Source organism: Corvus kubaryi, unplaced genomic scaffold, assembly GCF_017639235.1.
Source record: "Corvus kubaryi isolate FWS band 111438036 unplaced genomic scaffold, C.kubaryi_AGA036_p1.0 37387, whole genome shotgun sequence".
NCBI lineage: Eukaryota > Metazoa > Chordata > Aves > Passeriformes > Corvidae > Corvus > Corvus kubaryi.
The window spans coordinates 8,465,406-8,482,723 of record NW_024581129.1 but is presented as its reverse complement, the minus strand read 5'-3'; the positions used below and the strand labels follow the sequence as shown (position 1 = coordinate 8,482,723).

At 39.1% G+C, this 17,318-nt stretch overlaps 2 protein-coding genes across 5 annotated transcripts in view; both read right to left on the bottom strand.

Annotated features, from left to right (window-relative positions):
• SNX29 (sorting nexin 29) overlaps positions 1-2,592 on the bottom strand; it is a 114,627-nt gene extending 112,035 nt beyond the window's left edge. For 3 of the 4 annotated variants that reach the window (XM_042037345.1, XM_042037346.1, XM_042037344.1), the window contains exon 1: positions 2,455-2,565. In XM_042037345.1, the coding sequence (XP_041893279.1) occupies positions 2,455-2,461 (7 nt within the window). In that variant the 5' untranslated portion in view covers positions 2,462-2,565. Of the gene's footprint in view, positions 1-2,454 lie in introns of all 4 variants that reach the window. The other variant, XM_042037347.1, reaches the window with a different exon arrangement.
• Positions 2,593-3,646: 1,054 nt separating this feature from the next.
• TNFRSF17 (TNF receptor superfamily member 17) lies at positions 3,647-12,209 on the bottom strand. The gene is made up of 4 exons (XM_042037355.1): positions 12,027-12,209; positions 7,405-7,471; positions 5,002-5,133; positions 3,647-4,227 (listed from the first exon to the last, which is right to left on the bottom strand). Exons 2-4 carry the CDS (start codon positions 7,412-7,414, stop codon positions 3,971-3,973), a joined length of 399 nt encoding a protein of 132 aa, XP_041893289.1. The 5' UTR covers positions 7,415-7,471; positions 12,027-12,209; the 3' UTR covers positions 3,647-3,970.
• Between the last annotated feature and the right edge of the window lie 5,109 nt (positions 12,210-17,318).

The window sequence follows — 17,318 nt, the reverse complement described above, 5'->3', positions numbered from 1 at the left end:
GGATTTTCATCCAGTTATTCCTAGGTAAAGCTCTCTTCAGCACTACACGCAGCATATAAGTAAAATAAATAAATCTCATATTGCTCTTATATAACTTGCGTTTATGTCCTGAATGCAAAATTTCAGACTGCAATCCCTTTTGCTTGCTCTAGTAGACATTCTGAGGGTGCAAGTTTAAGATAAAACAAACACAGACCTAATTTAAATGCTACCTTATACTACTTTATTATGATTCTATGCCTCAGCCCCACCATGAGTTGCATTTTTTAGTTTTTGAAACTGTCATTAAACAAATGACAACACCCCCAATTACTGACAAGCACATAAATCTTGTTTCCTTATATTACTTGCCTTTAAAATTAGCCTATTCAGCACTGTACAATAAAATATGAGCATGTAATTAGTAAGTAGCATTAGTAATATTAAGGTAATGCTTACATCAACAGGAAGTTACCTGCACATCCACTAGAAATACACGGTAGCTAAAGAAAATAAACATTAAACATACTAATAGCCATTAAGAAAATAAGTTCTTCCATCTGTATTTTAAGAACAGCTCTGTACTCAAAAGGGCTAAAACTGGGCATAGAAATAAGTGCAGACAGTGCTGTTACAGGCACTTAAAGAAGGATATGGTTAAAACTGATGAGATGTTAACATGAGCCATCTCCCTTATCTGAAACAAGCATGATAATGACAGATATTTCTCTGTTCTGATCAGTTTGACTTATATTATTCTAGAAAAATACTGTACAGCATTGTATAACAGTCATGTTTGGCAAAGTACAACATTAGTGGGGTTTTTTGTTATCTTGCAAAATTGTTGGAAAAACCTTGTAATTCTTGGTAGGGGCTATACATGAGTGGTTACCATGCAATTGAACACTACTGTTAATGTCACCCTAGGTATTACCCTGTTTTAACTAATTAAATGTTTCTCTTCTCATAAACATGTATCTCTTCATCGTCTTAAAAAAAAAAAAAGATTAAAGGTAATAAAAATAAGTACACAAGGAAGCTTTAGGCCACATGCAGTGTTACCTTGCATTTTGAGTCACAGAATCCAAATAGAGCTCTCAAAGATTAGTCTCCTAGGAAGATTTAGGCTCTAATTTGCATTAATTTGCACACGGCTAGTCCCAGTCTGAATTCATCATTGAAGGGCTGAGGTTTTCCATATGAAAATGATGATTCTTACAAATTTTGTAATTAGGATTTAGTTTATATTGTGTCAAGATCTGAAACATTTGAGGAACTTTCTTTTCCCATGCTTTGAAAGATTTCACTGTTACTTGCATTTTTCACAATAGGTTTCCCCACAATAATCTTCTTTTTTGCCTCATTTCTTCCAAAAAAATCTTCTATTTTCTTCCCTCCATAAAGGTGAGAACAAAACAAAGAAAAATACAAGTGAAGTGGTTTTATTTTTCAATTCACTTTCAGAAATGACTGCTCTCCATAAACATGTAGCATTTAGTTACTCCAGTTAAGTCCTCAGGTTTTTTTTCTTACTCCCTTTGGCAACAAAGATCAACATGTATTAAATCAGGGTGGGAGATCAATGCGTGATCCAATTCTCAGGTGCAGAGCGTTGTCTGCAACTTCCACTGCTGAAGCTGTACAGAAAGACCCATCAAAGTTTTTACTAAAGCACCCCCATTCTCAAAAAGCCCCAAACAAACCCTTGCCAATGTGTTTTAATACATATTAAGTATGACTTATCCTTTACCTCTACAAGAAAAGTCTAAAGATTTTCTTTCTCTATCCTAACAAATAACTCTCCATGCCAGCCCGTTCAAGTGGATCTGCTTCCTCCAGTCCTGTAGTTTATAGGTCACAATTCTCATGCAAAGCTTTAAGTATTTCCTTGACAAACACTTCAGAAAGCTCAGGATTAAACACACATTTACCCTCAGGATTTAGCACACCCCCGCACCACTTCCCTCTAACACAGAAATTACCGCATCCAAACAGACACATCCTCACCGGGACTCACTTAGGGACACAGCAACAGGGACCCTTTTTCCTCAAGTCGTGGTTCTCACCTCTCCCACCGACTGCATGCTCCTGAGTTCATGTTTTTAAATTTTTTCAATTCTTATTTTCTCCTGGTCATTTATTTCCTCCGGACTGTTTCCTATGATTTTGCACAGCTGAGACAACACAGATGCCCGAGCCCAGCATCACTTGTGCTATGAGCCAGTGCCACGCTCAAGGGCAGAATAGAGGATTTAAAACGGGGTAAAACACCACTTCGGGGGGACTTGGGGAGCCGGAATAAGGAACGGGGTGTGGTTATAAGAGACCCAAATGTTCCGTGCCTCAGCGAGAAGCGGGGGGGGGGGGGGGGACAAGGGCAGGGCCACTCCCGCTCGGGCCCCCGGGCACGCTCTGTCCGCGCCAGTCCCCACAGCGCCCGGAGGGCCGGGCCCGGCCTGGCCCGGCCGCACTCACCGCTCATGGTGCCCGCGGGGCTCCGTCCGCCGGAGCCGCCGCTCTCCCGCACAGCCACGGCCGGGCCGGCAGCCACCTCCCGCCCCGGAACCCGCCCGGCGCCCCGGAAGGTAAACACGGCCCCGGGAGCGCGGCGGAGCGCTTCCCGGCCCGGGGCTGCTCAGCGCGCCCCCGCGCCCTCAGCGCGCCCCGGCGCGGAGCCGCCCGGCCCCGGAGCTGTCGCAGCTGCTGCGCGCCCGGAGCCCCTCCGGCACAGGCATCCTGCGGGACAGGGACGGCACACCGGGAAAGGAAGGGTGAGCAAAGTGGAGATAAAGTGTCCTCTGCTGTCGCATGTGCTGTGCAAGGTGAAAGCTCGGAAAGGGTCATTAAATAAAAACAAAAACCAAAGTGATGATAATTTGATAGGTCTCTAGGCCTATCTGAGAGGTGTTGGCTCTGTGTGGCCAAAACCATGCAGACCACCTAACTCCCAACTGGCCCCAAACTTTGTGTCAGCCTCTTAAAGATGCTGTAACTGTAATCATTCGTAGATTTTGTGCAGTAAAATGTTTTAATTCATCATTCATGCAGGAATCTGAAGTAGAAAGTTAGCTGCAAATAAAGACGATTGTTGTTTCGGTTGCTTGTGTGATTGTTTCTTCTGTTGTTGCAGTTTTCCAGGAATAAGATTGTAGCCTAATATTAGGAAAGCAACATTAATGCTTGGAAGTCAAGGTGACAGAAGTATATTTCTAATTTTAGGCCACAGAGTAGTCTAGCATGACTAATCACCCATGCTTGTAAATATAATAATGGTAAGTAAAGAAATGAGTAAAAGAGAAATAAATCTCAGTCTGAAAACACTTAGCACTGAAAGGAAAGCTTGTACCACTAGGAAATACACAGGATTGCAGGGATTGCAGCAAAGGCCAGGAGCTGGACTTCAGTGATCCTTGAGAGTTTCTTCCAACTCAGGATATTCTGTGATTCTATGATCTGTGCTCCCCAGCACCACAACCTCTCTAAGGGTGACCCAGTGATACCTGCTGAACGCTGGGGCTTCCATACTGTACAAGGTATCCATCTTTAGAACATTCCTATTTCAAGTGTTGAAATTACTCTTTTCAAGACTGGGCATGTATTGTGGGTCTTCATATCTGCCTCTTGTAACAGTCCTTGTGTACCATCAAGTAATTTTTGGCACAAGATCTGAGTCTAACATAAACATATTGTTTATTTTGTATATATCTGGTGTGAGTAGATACATCCTCTAAAGGCAGATAAAGCTGTCCTGTGTAAGGACTTTCAGAAATTAAAAATTCCAGTAACTAGTTGAGTGCTTGAGAATAATGTAGAAATGCTTGACTAATGAAATACTATAATTAGAAATAATATAACAATATTAATCAAAGCATGATGGGATATCTGTAAGGATGACATGCTGCCTTCTCCACTGACTGCAAGTATTAAGGTTAACAGCTATACTGGAATAACTCATTTATTATTACTCAGTACAAATACACTTCTCTCCCAGTCATCCAACACCCAGAACGTAGTTGTAATAATCAAAAGATTTGGTGGTAACTAGAACAGTAGCTCGTTCTTCAGTAGCTGGTAATGGAAATGAAGTTTCACAGCCAGTCTGAGGTTTTACCAAGCCACAGTCACTGCAAGTGCATTCTTCCACTGAATACATTAATGTTTCACTTGGAATTGTGTGTCTAATTTCTTCTGTATTCACACTGCTTTCAGTATTATCCTTGAGACTATTATTCGGCTCCGCAGAGGAGTCTGTAAATATACAGAAGTTAATTTAGTACATACATCATGCTATACCAAACAAAGATCTATTAAAGATCCGAATTTCATTATGGTGCAACTATGTTCTAACCTTAGTGAAAGTTTTAAGATATAGTGAAAGTTTTAAGGTGTAGTTACAGATGATAATCTTTTGTTCTATGACAATACAACTGCTATAATTCAGAATAAGCATTGAAGTAATCCAACACATTTTCTCACCAATTGTTATTTATTGTCTGAACACTCACAAATATAGTATTTGTAAAATGGAAAAAAAACGTACTTTTTTTCACCTTTACAAAATATACCACATATGCTTCTCACAGACTACAATATTAAATAAAATTATTTATAGTCTTATTAAATGAAAAGCTAATATTAAATGTGTATCCTCTGCCTGGGTAGAATTCCTCTTGCATTCAATGAGAAAAGGGTGAAACCCTTACAAAGATTTTGCTTTTGAGGATTAATAAATGATTTCTCAAACAGCAGCAAGTAAGCCAGGTAGGAACAACAGGTAGGAACAAGCCTGACTGGATCCAGAACCAACAAAGAGAGATTGGTGCTTTTGCAAGTCACCATCAGGATAGTTATTCCCTAATAACTATGATAACTTCATGGAGACTATTTGAGGAATACCAAACAATCCAACAAAGACAGTCATCAGAATCTGGAATATAAATTATATGCAAGTTTTTACATGGTAAGAGTAGCTAAAATGTACAAGGATCTAAGATTATTTGTTGAATAATCTTATTTATTCACCTGTGTTTTCCAGTTTTTCTTTTAGTTGCTTTAGGTGCTTCCATTTAAACAAGACCATTAAGGTGAACAGAGTGAGTATTAAAATCACACCTAAGCCCAAACAAATCCAAAGAATTCCACTGGAATCGGTACCTTGTGAAATAAAAGAGATGCATTACATTAATCATAAGCAATAACTAATGTACAGAAAACGCCCAACACATAAAACTTGAATATAAAATACAACATGAAGATGCCCAGCACAGCCAGAGTATTGCAGAAATCTACTTACTCTTCTCACAGTAGTTTTCACATGAGGGTGGTGGTGCACTGGAACACCGGAGGTGACAAGGAGTACAAGAGAGCAGCAAATTATCAAAGTATTCATTTTTGGGGCACTGTGACATCAGGGGCAGTAATTATGGAACTACAAAGCCACAGAAAGTGTAAAAGAGCAAGGATCATCTACAAAGGACTTCTCAGTTCTCAGTTTGAGCAGCTCTAAGAACAGTTAGCAGTAATAATGGACTTCCATCACAGCTCCACTACATGGGATCATGTTACAGAAAAAGGATATAACTCTGAGGTCCCCAAGGAATTGCTGTTCCTTTTTTGGCAATTCACAATTGTAGAAAAACTGAGCAGCTGCACCGAGATAATTTTCAATGTAAATTTTGTCTGAAACAGAAAATGGTTATTTTTAGAAGACATTTCTGGAGCAGGTGCTAAATACTACAAACTGTAGAAAAGAAAGATCTTCAAACAGGAGTTCATAATAATTGTTCTTGTCTCTAAAACTTCATGGGTTTTTTTCATGGTGATTGCTTCTCAATTCCAAATTAGCCTCATTTATCATCTATTAGGGTTTGGTTAGCCTTTTTGCTTAGTTCATTTTGGGGGTTTTAACTATTTTTTTGCTTATAACCATATTTCTATGAGAAATTTAATAAGATTACATTCTAATAATGAAAGAAGAGCTATATTAATATTTTACAATTTTGATTCAAAACATTATCTGCATTTTTCACTTATTTTTCCATAATACAGAACTGTCACTGGGCTAAAACTGCAGTATTCATCTTGGAAAAATAGGTTTATAGGACATCTCCTTCCCAGCCAGGTAGATGTATACATAGTGAATGTAACATTTCTGAAAATGTATTTGGTTTCCTCACAGGAAAAATAAAAATCTTTGACTACAGATTGTCACAATGAAAATAGTTTACACATCTAACTTATATCTTGATGTTTTATTCTAATAGAATTTATTTTAAATACAAAGTTAACCAGTAATTTTTAGCAAGTAGCAATAACTGCCTCTATCCAGTATCACTGCCACAGACAGATCAGAATTACAGGCTCTCTATCATATTTAAGTTAATTGCCTTTTTGACTACAGAAATATAAAAGAAAAACATTGTGTAAGGAGCTGTAATTTCATACCACATTACTATCTGTGAGACTTATTTTCCCGCAAAATGCACCATGTGGGAATACACAAACTGTTTTTAGTGGAGCAGTCTAACAGATCTGTATTCTAGTCTCTATCAGATGGGAATGCTTACTGTGGCTTCTGAACTTGTTTCTATGGGCCAGGTGCACAGCTGAAGGCTTTCTATCACAGGCTTTTCTCCCTCTTCAAGATTAGTGGATAAATAGGAATTGATGAAATCTGATTAAGGTGTGACAGAAGAAAATAAGGGTAGAGACTGTGGGTTATGCCAAAAGTATCACTAGGAAGTCAGTGCTGGTGCTGAAGTCATAAAACTGTTTGTGACTTGCTCCATACCTTCACAGTCTGGGGGAAGAAGCCTCAGTTATGGCTGCAATATCATCCATGTTTCTGATGAAGCACCATTTGGTACTTTATGTACAGAGTCATTTCAGGTTTTGCTTTTAAGGTTCTCTTTAGCCTTTTCAATCATGGAGAGGACAATCACATTCTCAACAGTGATCTCAAGAAAGCAGAGACTCATGAAAGTATATTCATGGTATCCACAGGTACAGTCAGTGAATTTCAGGACAGACAAGCTGGATCCAATTCTTTAAGCTTTTATCCATTGACTTCAGTGAAAGATCCCAGCCTTTGCTGCACTTCTGGATTACTTTTTCATGGGTGCAACACCCTACATTTGTCTTTGTTGGACTTTGTTATGCACTCCTGCTCTACTTGTTACTGTGATGTATCCTGCAACTGATACCTACTTGATATGATATTGGTACTACTCATAAAAACTGTAAAGGGACTTAATAAGAGAAATGTTGATTTAAAAGCAAGGAAATATGCCTATGTATGGAGGTCACCAAATATGTGGTTAGATTATATACAGAAAAGCTGATTAAATGTCTTGGTGTTAGTGAAAGAGATGGTCCTGCTCTTCACTCTGTGTACTCTGAAGCACGAGAAAGGGCTGGAGGGCTTACCTGACCACATGGCAAGCAGCTTTAATTCATTAATCCAGTCAGTTAATGGAGTTTTACTTCCTAGGGCCTGGAAAAAAGGCCAGAAACAAAACAGAAAAGAAAAAAATATAAACAGCTGATTACCTACTGGGGATGTGAAACTTAAGTCCACCACAGGAATCCCCATTTGATGAACCAATGTCTTCATTTGAAAAGTCCTGTCAAACTCTAAGTACAGTAGAAATTAATTTATGCCTAATTATTTGAGATTGTATATATGGGATCATAAGATATTGTGGCAGAAATGCTTTCCCTCCCAGTTGGCCAGAAACAGTTTTCCTGTGTGGCTGGTTAGAGTTCAAACATATTTCTCGTGAGACACAAAGTAAATACAAAGTAGTCTCATATTTTCAATCAAACCCTAGGAAACTTCCCCCCAGGTAAAAGGCACAATGCAGTTCATTTCATCGGAGCGCTGGAGAATGATGCTATCTCTTGCAGCAGTAATTCTCCTTCTACAGTTGGACTACTGTTTCCTAAAGCTTACAGCCTTTAAGGATAAACTAATTTTTTTGATAGATGTGCCTCAAAACACAAATCCTTGATTATTAAGCAATACATTTTTCACACATTGGAAACTGGGGAGCAATGACAGTAAAGGGTCTCTAATGTCTCATTCCTTTAAGCAACCACCATACAAGTCCCAGGCCTTTTCCCTTAGCTATATACAGTGCCAGTGATCTATGTAATGACAAAACACAGGCAGCAAATGGTTTAAAAAACCATGAGGAATTACAGTTGTCATGGCCTGTTGCCACTGTTTTTTGCACATCCTAACGTTCAAAAGTTCCTCTCCTCAAGGGTGTGAAAGCAAGACTGTAATCAATAGATCTTGATGAGCAGTAGTTCCCACTGACAGATCTAAAGCACACATTATTTCAAAATCTATGTCCAGGAGTAAGGAAGACATTTTCTAGCTTAACAAGGTTCTTGTGCAACCTTCATTTTTGAGTAATTTTGATAGAAGGAAGTAAATATTAAAAAAAACCAACCAAACAAACAACCCTTTAAGAACTTTTTTGGGAGAAGTGTATGATATCAAGTGGCTTTAATATGAGATGTTTTATACCTGAATTGAGAAGCTGTTTATAAAGTAAAATATTGTATTCAGCCAACGAATGAAACAAAACCCAGAAGCATTTAGAATAAATACATTATTAAGTGACATTATAAAAAGGATACTGTTACTTAGAAACTGTAGTTATGTTAATAATTGATCCATTGCCTTGTATAATACACATTAAATCCTCTAAGCAGAACACTGTTTTATGTAGACTCTGCAAACACACCAAAAAAAATGAGATGACTGGAATGATGGTTCTCCTACAGTGATATTTACCTTTAGGGAATAATAAATATATGGCTTTACCAGTAAAGTTACATTTCAGCTATTTTTCAGTTATGGGATTTACAGAGTTTTCACTGGCTTTCCAAATAGTTATGTGTTGATGCTATTAAATGCTCTCTTCTTGTCATTTGATTTTGCTTCAAAAGGCAGAAATTAGCAGAGTTGTACAAAATAAGAAATTATTTATCAACTACAATAATCATTTAACTGTAAATCATTAAGTATTGCCAGGGAGGTATTTCTGCAGTTATATTACTGTAACTGAAGTTCAAAAACTTCCCAAGATATCCTCTAAGAATAATTCAGACAAGTTAAGTTGGCCTGCTGGAGTTGGCATCATTACAGAGAACAATGGGAAAGAAATGCAAGAAGAGAAGTATCAACAGCAGAAACAACAGGAAGGAAAAAAAGAAAAGGAAAACCAATTCTCAGATTTGTTTCGAAAATGTTTCTGTCTGACTCAGGAGTGACACCTGGAGACAATTTATAAAGAACAGTATGAACTGTGTTTCTTTGCTCTCCTAATGTGATTGTCAACCACTGACAACTCTCTGAACTTCAAATCTACATTGGGAAGCAGTAAAACATCTGTTTGTTGTTTAGAAGAATGGTTTAAACACACTGTCAGTTCTAGTAGGGTATCAAATTGCTGAACAGGATTTCAAGAAATCAAATCATTTTTACTGGTGAAGGGAGTACAGGTGAAGGGAGTACAGCCCAGCACAGACCAGGAGGTGGTGCTTTGGAGTTGTACACACACACACACGTTTCAGACTTACAGCCTTCTCCCATGCCAGCAGAACACCTCCAGTTCCATGCTGCTCTGGCAGAATATGGGCACACTAAGCACTGAACATCCAGCCAGAGCATTCCGCTGCCATGAACCCAAATTTGACTGTTGGTTTCCTTAAACATCTGGAGAAACCAAAGACTTCCAGAAATCCTAGTCAGTTCTTATTTCTAACATGTTGAATTGATATTATGTGACAGAAATCAGTCACCTGGAAAAGGTAAGAAAAATTTTATCTTTCACTATTTAATTTGAAAAAAGCTGTTGTGAGTGTCTAAGCCAAAATAATAAAATGAAAACTCTGAATGGAAAATCAAAGTAAGTATTATCATCATGTCAATTATTAAACATAAAGATTGAAATTCATCTGTCACAGAACAATAACTTGAGGTCTATTTACCACACATAACTTCAGCAACAAAGTTTTGTTCTGGCACTGCTTCAGGGTTTCTCTGTTCGTGCTCATGCCAGCTTTTTTGCCTGACTGTACTTCAGAAATTCTGCTGGCATAATTACATAGCACTTAGCAAGAGAAAGAGGGTTTTCTGCTAGGACTGTAACGTTCCCTTCACAAACAACATTAGCAAGGCTGACAAAGGAATTCTTCTGGTTGTATAGTTGCTTCTACATTGATGGTTTTGTGCTAGCACAGCTCTTTTTTTCCCACTCACTAAGGCAACTGACCTACACTGTCAAATCTTATAGTACAGGCTTGATCTGAGTTCTGTCCAATTCTCTAAAGCTATTTACAGAATAAATTCCCCCCAAAAAGTCTCTTATAAATCACCTCACCTCAACAATCCTACGAATCTGTGAGATCGATGTACATACCAAAAAACCCCACTCTTTCTTCTCAGAAGTTATTGCACTTTAAGGAACAGCAGTTTTACAGAGAGTCATCTCCTAAAAAAGTGTTAAAACTTTCTGAAACAGTTATTTTCAGAAATCCACGTTTTGTGAAGCGCATGCTTTAACTGTACGGCTGGAAGGAGATAAGCTGTTCTAGGAATGGGGTACACACTGCTAGTAAATAACAAAATGGAGCTATTAAAGAGTTCATCATGTTCATTAACTTTTACAAGCTGCACAGAACAATGCTGCTCTTAGACAAAATATTGTTTAATGTCATTTGCACAGAGAGCAAAAACAAGAACAATGTGGATTTTGCCTGTTTGGTTCAGCACGTTTTAATTAGACCGCAGCTTTGAAAAGAGTGATGTTGCTGGTGCTACATCACGTATTTCCAAAATGGATTAAGGAGCAAAACAACAGAAGAGAAAAATGTTCCTTTAAAATAGTGATTAAAATAACAATGGTATAAACACAGTCAATTAAATGACAGACAGCTTCTGTATCCCCTACTGTATTCAAAGCTAACTTAGCTAGGAACCAGCTTATGGAACAGAGGAAGTGCATAGCCCAGGAAAGCAGTGCTAGTAGACTACAAACCCTTGGGGGAAAGAAGATACCTTTCATTTTTCTGACATTCCACATGTGCCAAAATAGCTATGTAACTACTAAGGGCAATGCATAAAACAGTAATCGAGCAAGCGAGTTTGGATTAAGCCAATGTTGTTAGAATGCCAGTGACATTTTTATGTTGGTACAATAGTTTTTACAGAATGCAAACATAATTTATTTCTAAATTTCTTAATGTAAGTACTTACATTTTATGTTGGAAAAATAATCTCCTACATGCTACTATTTTAGTAGCTTTGCAGGTGGACAAAAACTAAAAATCATCAGTGGTGTAATTCCAACAGGAGTAATGAAGTTACAAGAAAAATAAATGTGCATGAACAACTATGAATGATGTGAAGTGTTTGGCATACGCTAAAGTCTAACAAGAATTTTTCTTCTGGTAATTTTAGCCGAATTCTCTAGCTATTCAGAGGTTTGAGTAGCACACATTCACTTTTTTCAAATTCTCATGTACAGCATCACAGTGCCAATGTGTGCTCCCTCTCAAGACAGGAGGGAAATTGTAATTGATTCAGTCACCACTGCTCCAGAATAATTCCCCATGCAAATTGCTGTCTCTGGAATAAGAATACTGGCACAGAATACTTCTAGAGTAATTAAGCCTATTTAGAAACAAGCTCACTATTTCATTCTCACAATTCCATAATGAAGTAATTATTTTCTGCAACAATGTTAACATGTTAACTAGCCATAGAAGAACAGCTTTAAAAATCCCATGACACTGTTATTCTTTCTTCAAAACAATAATGCCATTCTGCTTTAGTCATTACTGAAACTAAAATCTTAAGGGATCTCTAATGGACAACATGCTCCCTCAACTGGAATTCCAGAGAATTAAAAAGGTGAAAAGAAAGAACATGAAAATCCCACATGGAACCAGTTTTCTATTCCCCCCCTCCCTTGAGACAGACAGTCAGCATGTAAAACTTTCCATATAAAACTTAAGTGTTATAAAACTCTTACCGTGTTTATAAGGCAGGAGATCTGGCCTAGATTTATTATGGTATCCAGCAGTAGGCATGTCAGCTCAGAGCTTCTCCATGTCAGGGAGGCACTGCAATAAGAAAGGGTGTGAATAAACTGTGTGTTAATACTCAGCCACTCCTCATCAGACTTGTGCTCCAGCCCCTTCCCCAGCTCCACTGCCTTTCTCAGGACATGATCCAGCACATCATGTCCTTCTGGTCATGAGGGGCCCAGAACTGGACACAGCACTCGAGGTGTGGCCTCAGCAGTGACAGTCACTGCCCTGATCCTGCTGGCCATGCTGCTTCTAAGGAAGCAAAAGGTTAATTTTCTAATCAAAATATTGCTAATCTAGAAGAAAGCATAAGAACAGATAAACAGAGGTCTGGATTGTACTTAACAAGAGTTATTTTCAGCTGCTTCAGTATTTTGATTGACATGATGCCTCCTCCCACCAATCCACCTGGCTTTCAGATCTCTGAAACCACACAGTGTCTGCCTTTCTTCAAACTAGATTCCCTCCTCTCTAACCTTCCTAGTCCTAACTCAGTCACTGTTTGCATCATTACAGTGATCTCATTCTTCCCTTCCTTGGATGCCCATTCTTTGCTCAGCATATTCCTTCCACATTAAGCAATCCCTCTGTTATTTACAACATTTTTAACTGTCATAAGGTTTATAAACTATGCATAGGTTCTTCACAATGTGCAGATCTAAATCCCCATCTTTGTTTAATTTGAGCTTTGATAGCAAGAAACCCACACACGTAACAGTTTTGACGGGGAAACTACTTACCTAAACTACTCTCCTCCTCCTATTTTTCTGTCTGGAGTCTCATGGTATCAAAACCACAGAATAAATTCTGTCTAAGGAGGAACTGCTCTGCCTGTGCATTCAAAGAGAGGCACCGTGAACAAAGATCCAACGAGAACCCAACCTACAGATCTCTGATATCTGAAAAATCCAGGGTAACTACGCAATAGATCACTCAGCTGAGAACTCTGAGCCTCCAGTTAGAGTCACCTGAAAAAAAGGGATGGCACTTGCAAAAAAAACCTTTCAGTCTTTATTTTTAGAAATACACAATCAAGGGGAATAAAGGTTGTGTATACACATAGAAGTGAGAGACACACATGACTATTTTCAAAAATAATGAGCTGAGCATGTGAAGTGTTTGAGAGCTGAGGAGATGGACACAGAGAATTATAAACTGGCATTTTAGTATAGCAATCCATGTATTTCTTTTGCTATCTAAAGCAAAACCAATTAATTTTATGCCCTTTTTGAAGCCTGCAGTATGTGTTTAATTGCTCCAAAAGGAGTGATTAAAAAAGGCTTTAACTCTAGATTGGAGCCCTCAAAAAGAAGAATCCAGCTCCAGAGTACTCATTGCCAACCCACAATGAAATGTGTGTTAGGCAAGTTCTAAATTCCTTTGCAGACTTGGAGTCATTCTACAACTGGACTGTGAAATAGAGCTTATGCTCTGGTGCTACATTGGGAAAACCAAAGAAGACTTTTATTTGAAACTCTTCCAATGAAATAGCTTCGAATACATTTCTGTGAGAGAATTCATGGACTGCAGTTCTGCCAGTGTCCAGCACAGGGAGAGAATGGGCCAGAAAGAGTATTTGTTAAATAGCAGTGTTGGAACAACAAATCAGTAAAAAGATGTTTCCAGGGCAAGATATCTTAGCTTGGATTAGACATGGTCTTGTGTAAATATAAAAGCCTCTTTATTCACTTACACTTCCAGGAGCACCAGTAAAGCTTAGACAGACTTGATTCTTAATGAAGCCATCATGCTGAAACATCGTTGTGTTTTCTATTCTCTAGTTTTCAGCTACATCTCCACAGACTACCTAGAATTTGCCAGAGTTTAAGAAAATTGGTTTATAAACTCCTGGCACCTAGTCAAACTTCTAATAATTTACCTCGTCTTTTTTTTCTCCTAAACAAATAACTTGTTCCTTTGGCTTTGTTTGTAAAGGCTCTTTCTGACTTCAAAGCAATTCTAAATATCAGGCTACTCATTTAGGTGAGTAACTACTGTACATATTTGAATACCTTTAAATTTCAGGGCATGGCTCACAGTGTGTCACTCAAATCCCAGCTTGCTGCCACACCAGAAAGGGAAGTTGCGTTCCTTTCCTGCTCCTCCCAGTCTCAGCCAAAATGTTTCTTTCCCATGTTGCAGTAGCTCAGGAAGATACCTGATGTCAAGGTAAACTGAGTCAATTCAATCATAACCCAGCACCCTAAAACAACTCTTCTTCCATTTTAAGGCTGTTGGTAGTTTATGGAATTTAATAAACTTACCTGTTGGTGCTGAGCAAGTAACTGCTTGAAGCTGTTAAACTGTTTGGAGCCTTCAATGAAATACATCTTTCTCTTCTGCTTCAGTTCACGTGGCTAAAGCATTGGTGTTTCATAGGTGTACCTGCCAGGCTGTAAAGTGCTTGTGGGAGCTTGGGTGGAAATTACTACCAAAGTACAGGCCACTATTCCTCATATCATAGGAATGGGGCCCTCCATTTCACTGCTACAGGACTGACTCACCACAGGGTGCAAATTAGTTGTGAAGCTGCCTTGGGATAGTTTATGGTATGCATAACTTGCTCTCACCAAAAAATAAGTCCTGTTCCCCATTCTTACTTTACACCAGCCCTGGCATTTGTCAAGTGCCTCTTATTTGATTCATCTGAGCAGCCCAGGAGGAAAAAGAAAGTGGATTGTCCTGTCACTAAATTTAATGAGTTGGACAGACTCGGCACAGGGTCTAACACAGCTCAGAGGCAGCACAAGGATGGTACAACTGCAGCTGTGTGGGGAACAATCTCTCTGCACCCCAGTCCTCACATGTTAACCCTAAACTGGGCCAGACTCCTATTTTCTAAGCAGTTTTGATCACTTAAGTCAGTCACAATGCGAGGATGGATTTATATGGGTGGTTCTCAATAAGAAAAGCATTTTATTATTTATTAAATTAAGAGCTAGTATATTTATTCTAAACATTTTGATCCAGAAGAGATTTAAACAAGAAAAGTTTTTATAATGCTTTATAACCTCAAGCAAACAGGACCATTTACACTCCAGTAGATATTTTGCCAGTAAAATTATCATAGTTCCACTTAGGTTTTGTTTCAAGTACCAGCTGTTCCTCAGTGGAAAAACAAACTGCTAACCCTGTTAAAAATTTAGTGTTTGAGTTTACACAATTCCTATGTGTGACAGCCTGCAAAACAGGTTTGTACACTCTGAAGGACATCTGGCATCTTCTGAAATTCTGTGGACTAATTGTTTATATCCTAGCAAGTACCTAGGGAATAAGTACCTGTCAAGGAAGGAAGAAAGGTTGTGAAATACAACTAATTCTTTTCCCCTGAAATCAGTAGTAATATGCACTTCTGCACCTCTGATCAAATGCATATTTGGCCTTACTCCCCACACACACAAAAAAAAAAAAAAATTGTCACAACTCAGTGCTTCAGGAGCCATCAGAAAGAACCTTCAAAAAGTTTTTTTAAGGAATGCCAAAATGTGTGCAAGAACTGCTGTCTCTGTGTTTTGTGTGCTGGTCATCTTAAGGTAAGTCTTAATTGCTCTGAAAATGCAGCACCTGCCTCCAGTTAAGGCTTTCCTGACCTGTGTCCGGGCTCAAGCAAAACACAAGCTTGCAGTACAGCTTTGCAGTCATTATAAACTTGAGCTGTTAAACGCTCATAGTGACAGTAAAAAGTGTTCAGTAACAAGTCACTCTGTCAGCAGAACGCATGCAGCTTGCTTTCCACCAGAGTTTTATATATTATTCAACACTAGTAACCCATGAGCTTCATTGTTTGAAATGGTGTTACCTTGTTTCCATACTGTATGAAGCGTATCAGACACCTCCTGGTTAATAAATGTCACCTACAAGCAAGGTTAGAACTAAAAGAAAACAAACCCAAACAATGCACTGCATACTACTTTTCTTTTTGTTAAACAGAAACATGATTGCCACACACAGCTGGGACTTACTTGTAGTTTGACAGAATTCCAAACATTAAAATAGTAGCACAGGTGAAACTCTTCCTTAATTACATTCAGTTTGAAAAATAGAGACTGACATTGTCTGAAAACTGGAAAGTAACTCTGTGGCAGAAAGAGAGTAGCTTTCACAAGTTCTTTAAAACTCATTCTTAGGCTGTGGTGAAGGTAAGCTCTTGGTGGTACTTGAAGGAAAGGTTTCCACTTAGCAGAGGCTTTTAGTCTCTCATTATAAGTGATACTTTTTCTTCCAAAGTTAGTGGGGATTTTTTTATTATTATTATTTTTGGGTTTTTTTCGAAGAGCTACCCTGCACACTAGTGTATTCCCTTGATGTGATCAGTTGGAAGTCCCTATATCCATTTACATATGTAGAAGTTTTCACTTGTAAAGGCCCACATGTTGCTGCTGGTGTGCAGCCAGAAACCCTCTGGTTCTTGTGTCAGGGTTACGTTACACAAATGCCCCTTCAGGAGAGTTTTTGTTCAACCAAAACTGCACTGGATTCTGTACCAAACAGAAATCTTTCATCTCTAGTTTGAAAGCCCAGCTGTTTTCAAAACAACTCTGTAAGCTGTCCTACAGTGTTCTAATATGAATAATGCTGTAGATGACTCGGTCCTCGCATGTCAGCACTCCAAGAACTCCTTTCTCCCAAGTATTTGCTTTGTGTACTTATAAACACACTTTAACTTACAAAATGCTGCCACAGCCTCGTGCAAGCCCAGTAACCAAAATCTACTTGTTTCCCCTCTGTTCCTTGCTGCTTCCTCCAAAGATATGTAATTTCAAGCAATGTTTTTTTGGGCTCGTTTGTTGAGGTTTTGTTTTAAAAACTTCTAAGTCATACAAGTAGAGGAGCCTCAGTATTTAGAAAGTCCTACTGCCTCTGGCTTAACTGGACGGGTTTTTAAAATTATAACAACCAAGTCAAAGTGTCCTGTAGAATTACCAAAATTGGAATTTTCCATGCATCCTGTCCACTTTTGGCTGAACAGGTACGGCAGCGTTCCCTCTTGCATCCCGTGGGAGGGCGTGTGCTCCCACAGCTTCACTGGGAGCTCTGCTGAGCCAGCGCGGATGCCGCCACTGCCCTGTGCCTCTGCACCTCCGCTCTCCAGGTCGGGCTCGGTGCAGTTTTGCACCGATGGGAGCTGACCCGGGCACTTCCCGTCCCGCCTCAGGCGCTCGCGCCAACTCCGTGTCCCGCATCCCCCTGGAAAAGGGGGCGGGGCCGGCAGGGACACACGGCGCGCGCGGAGG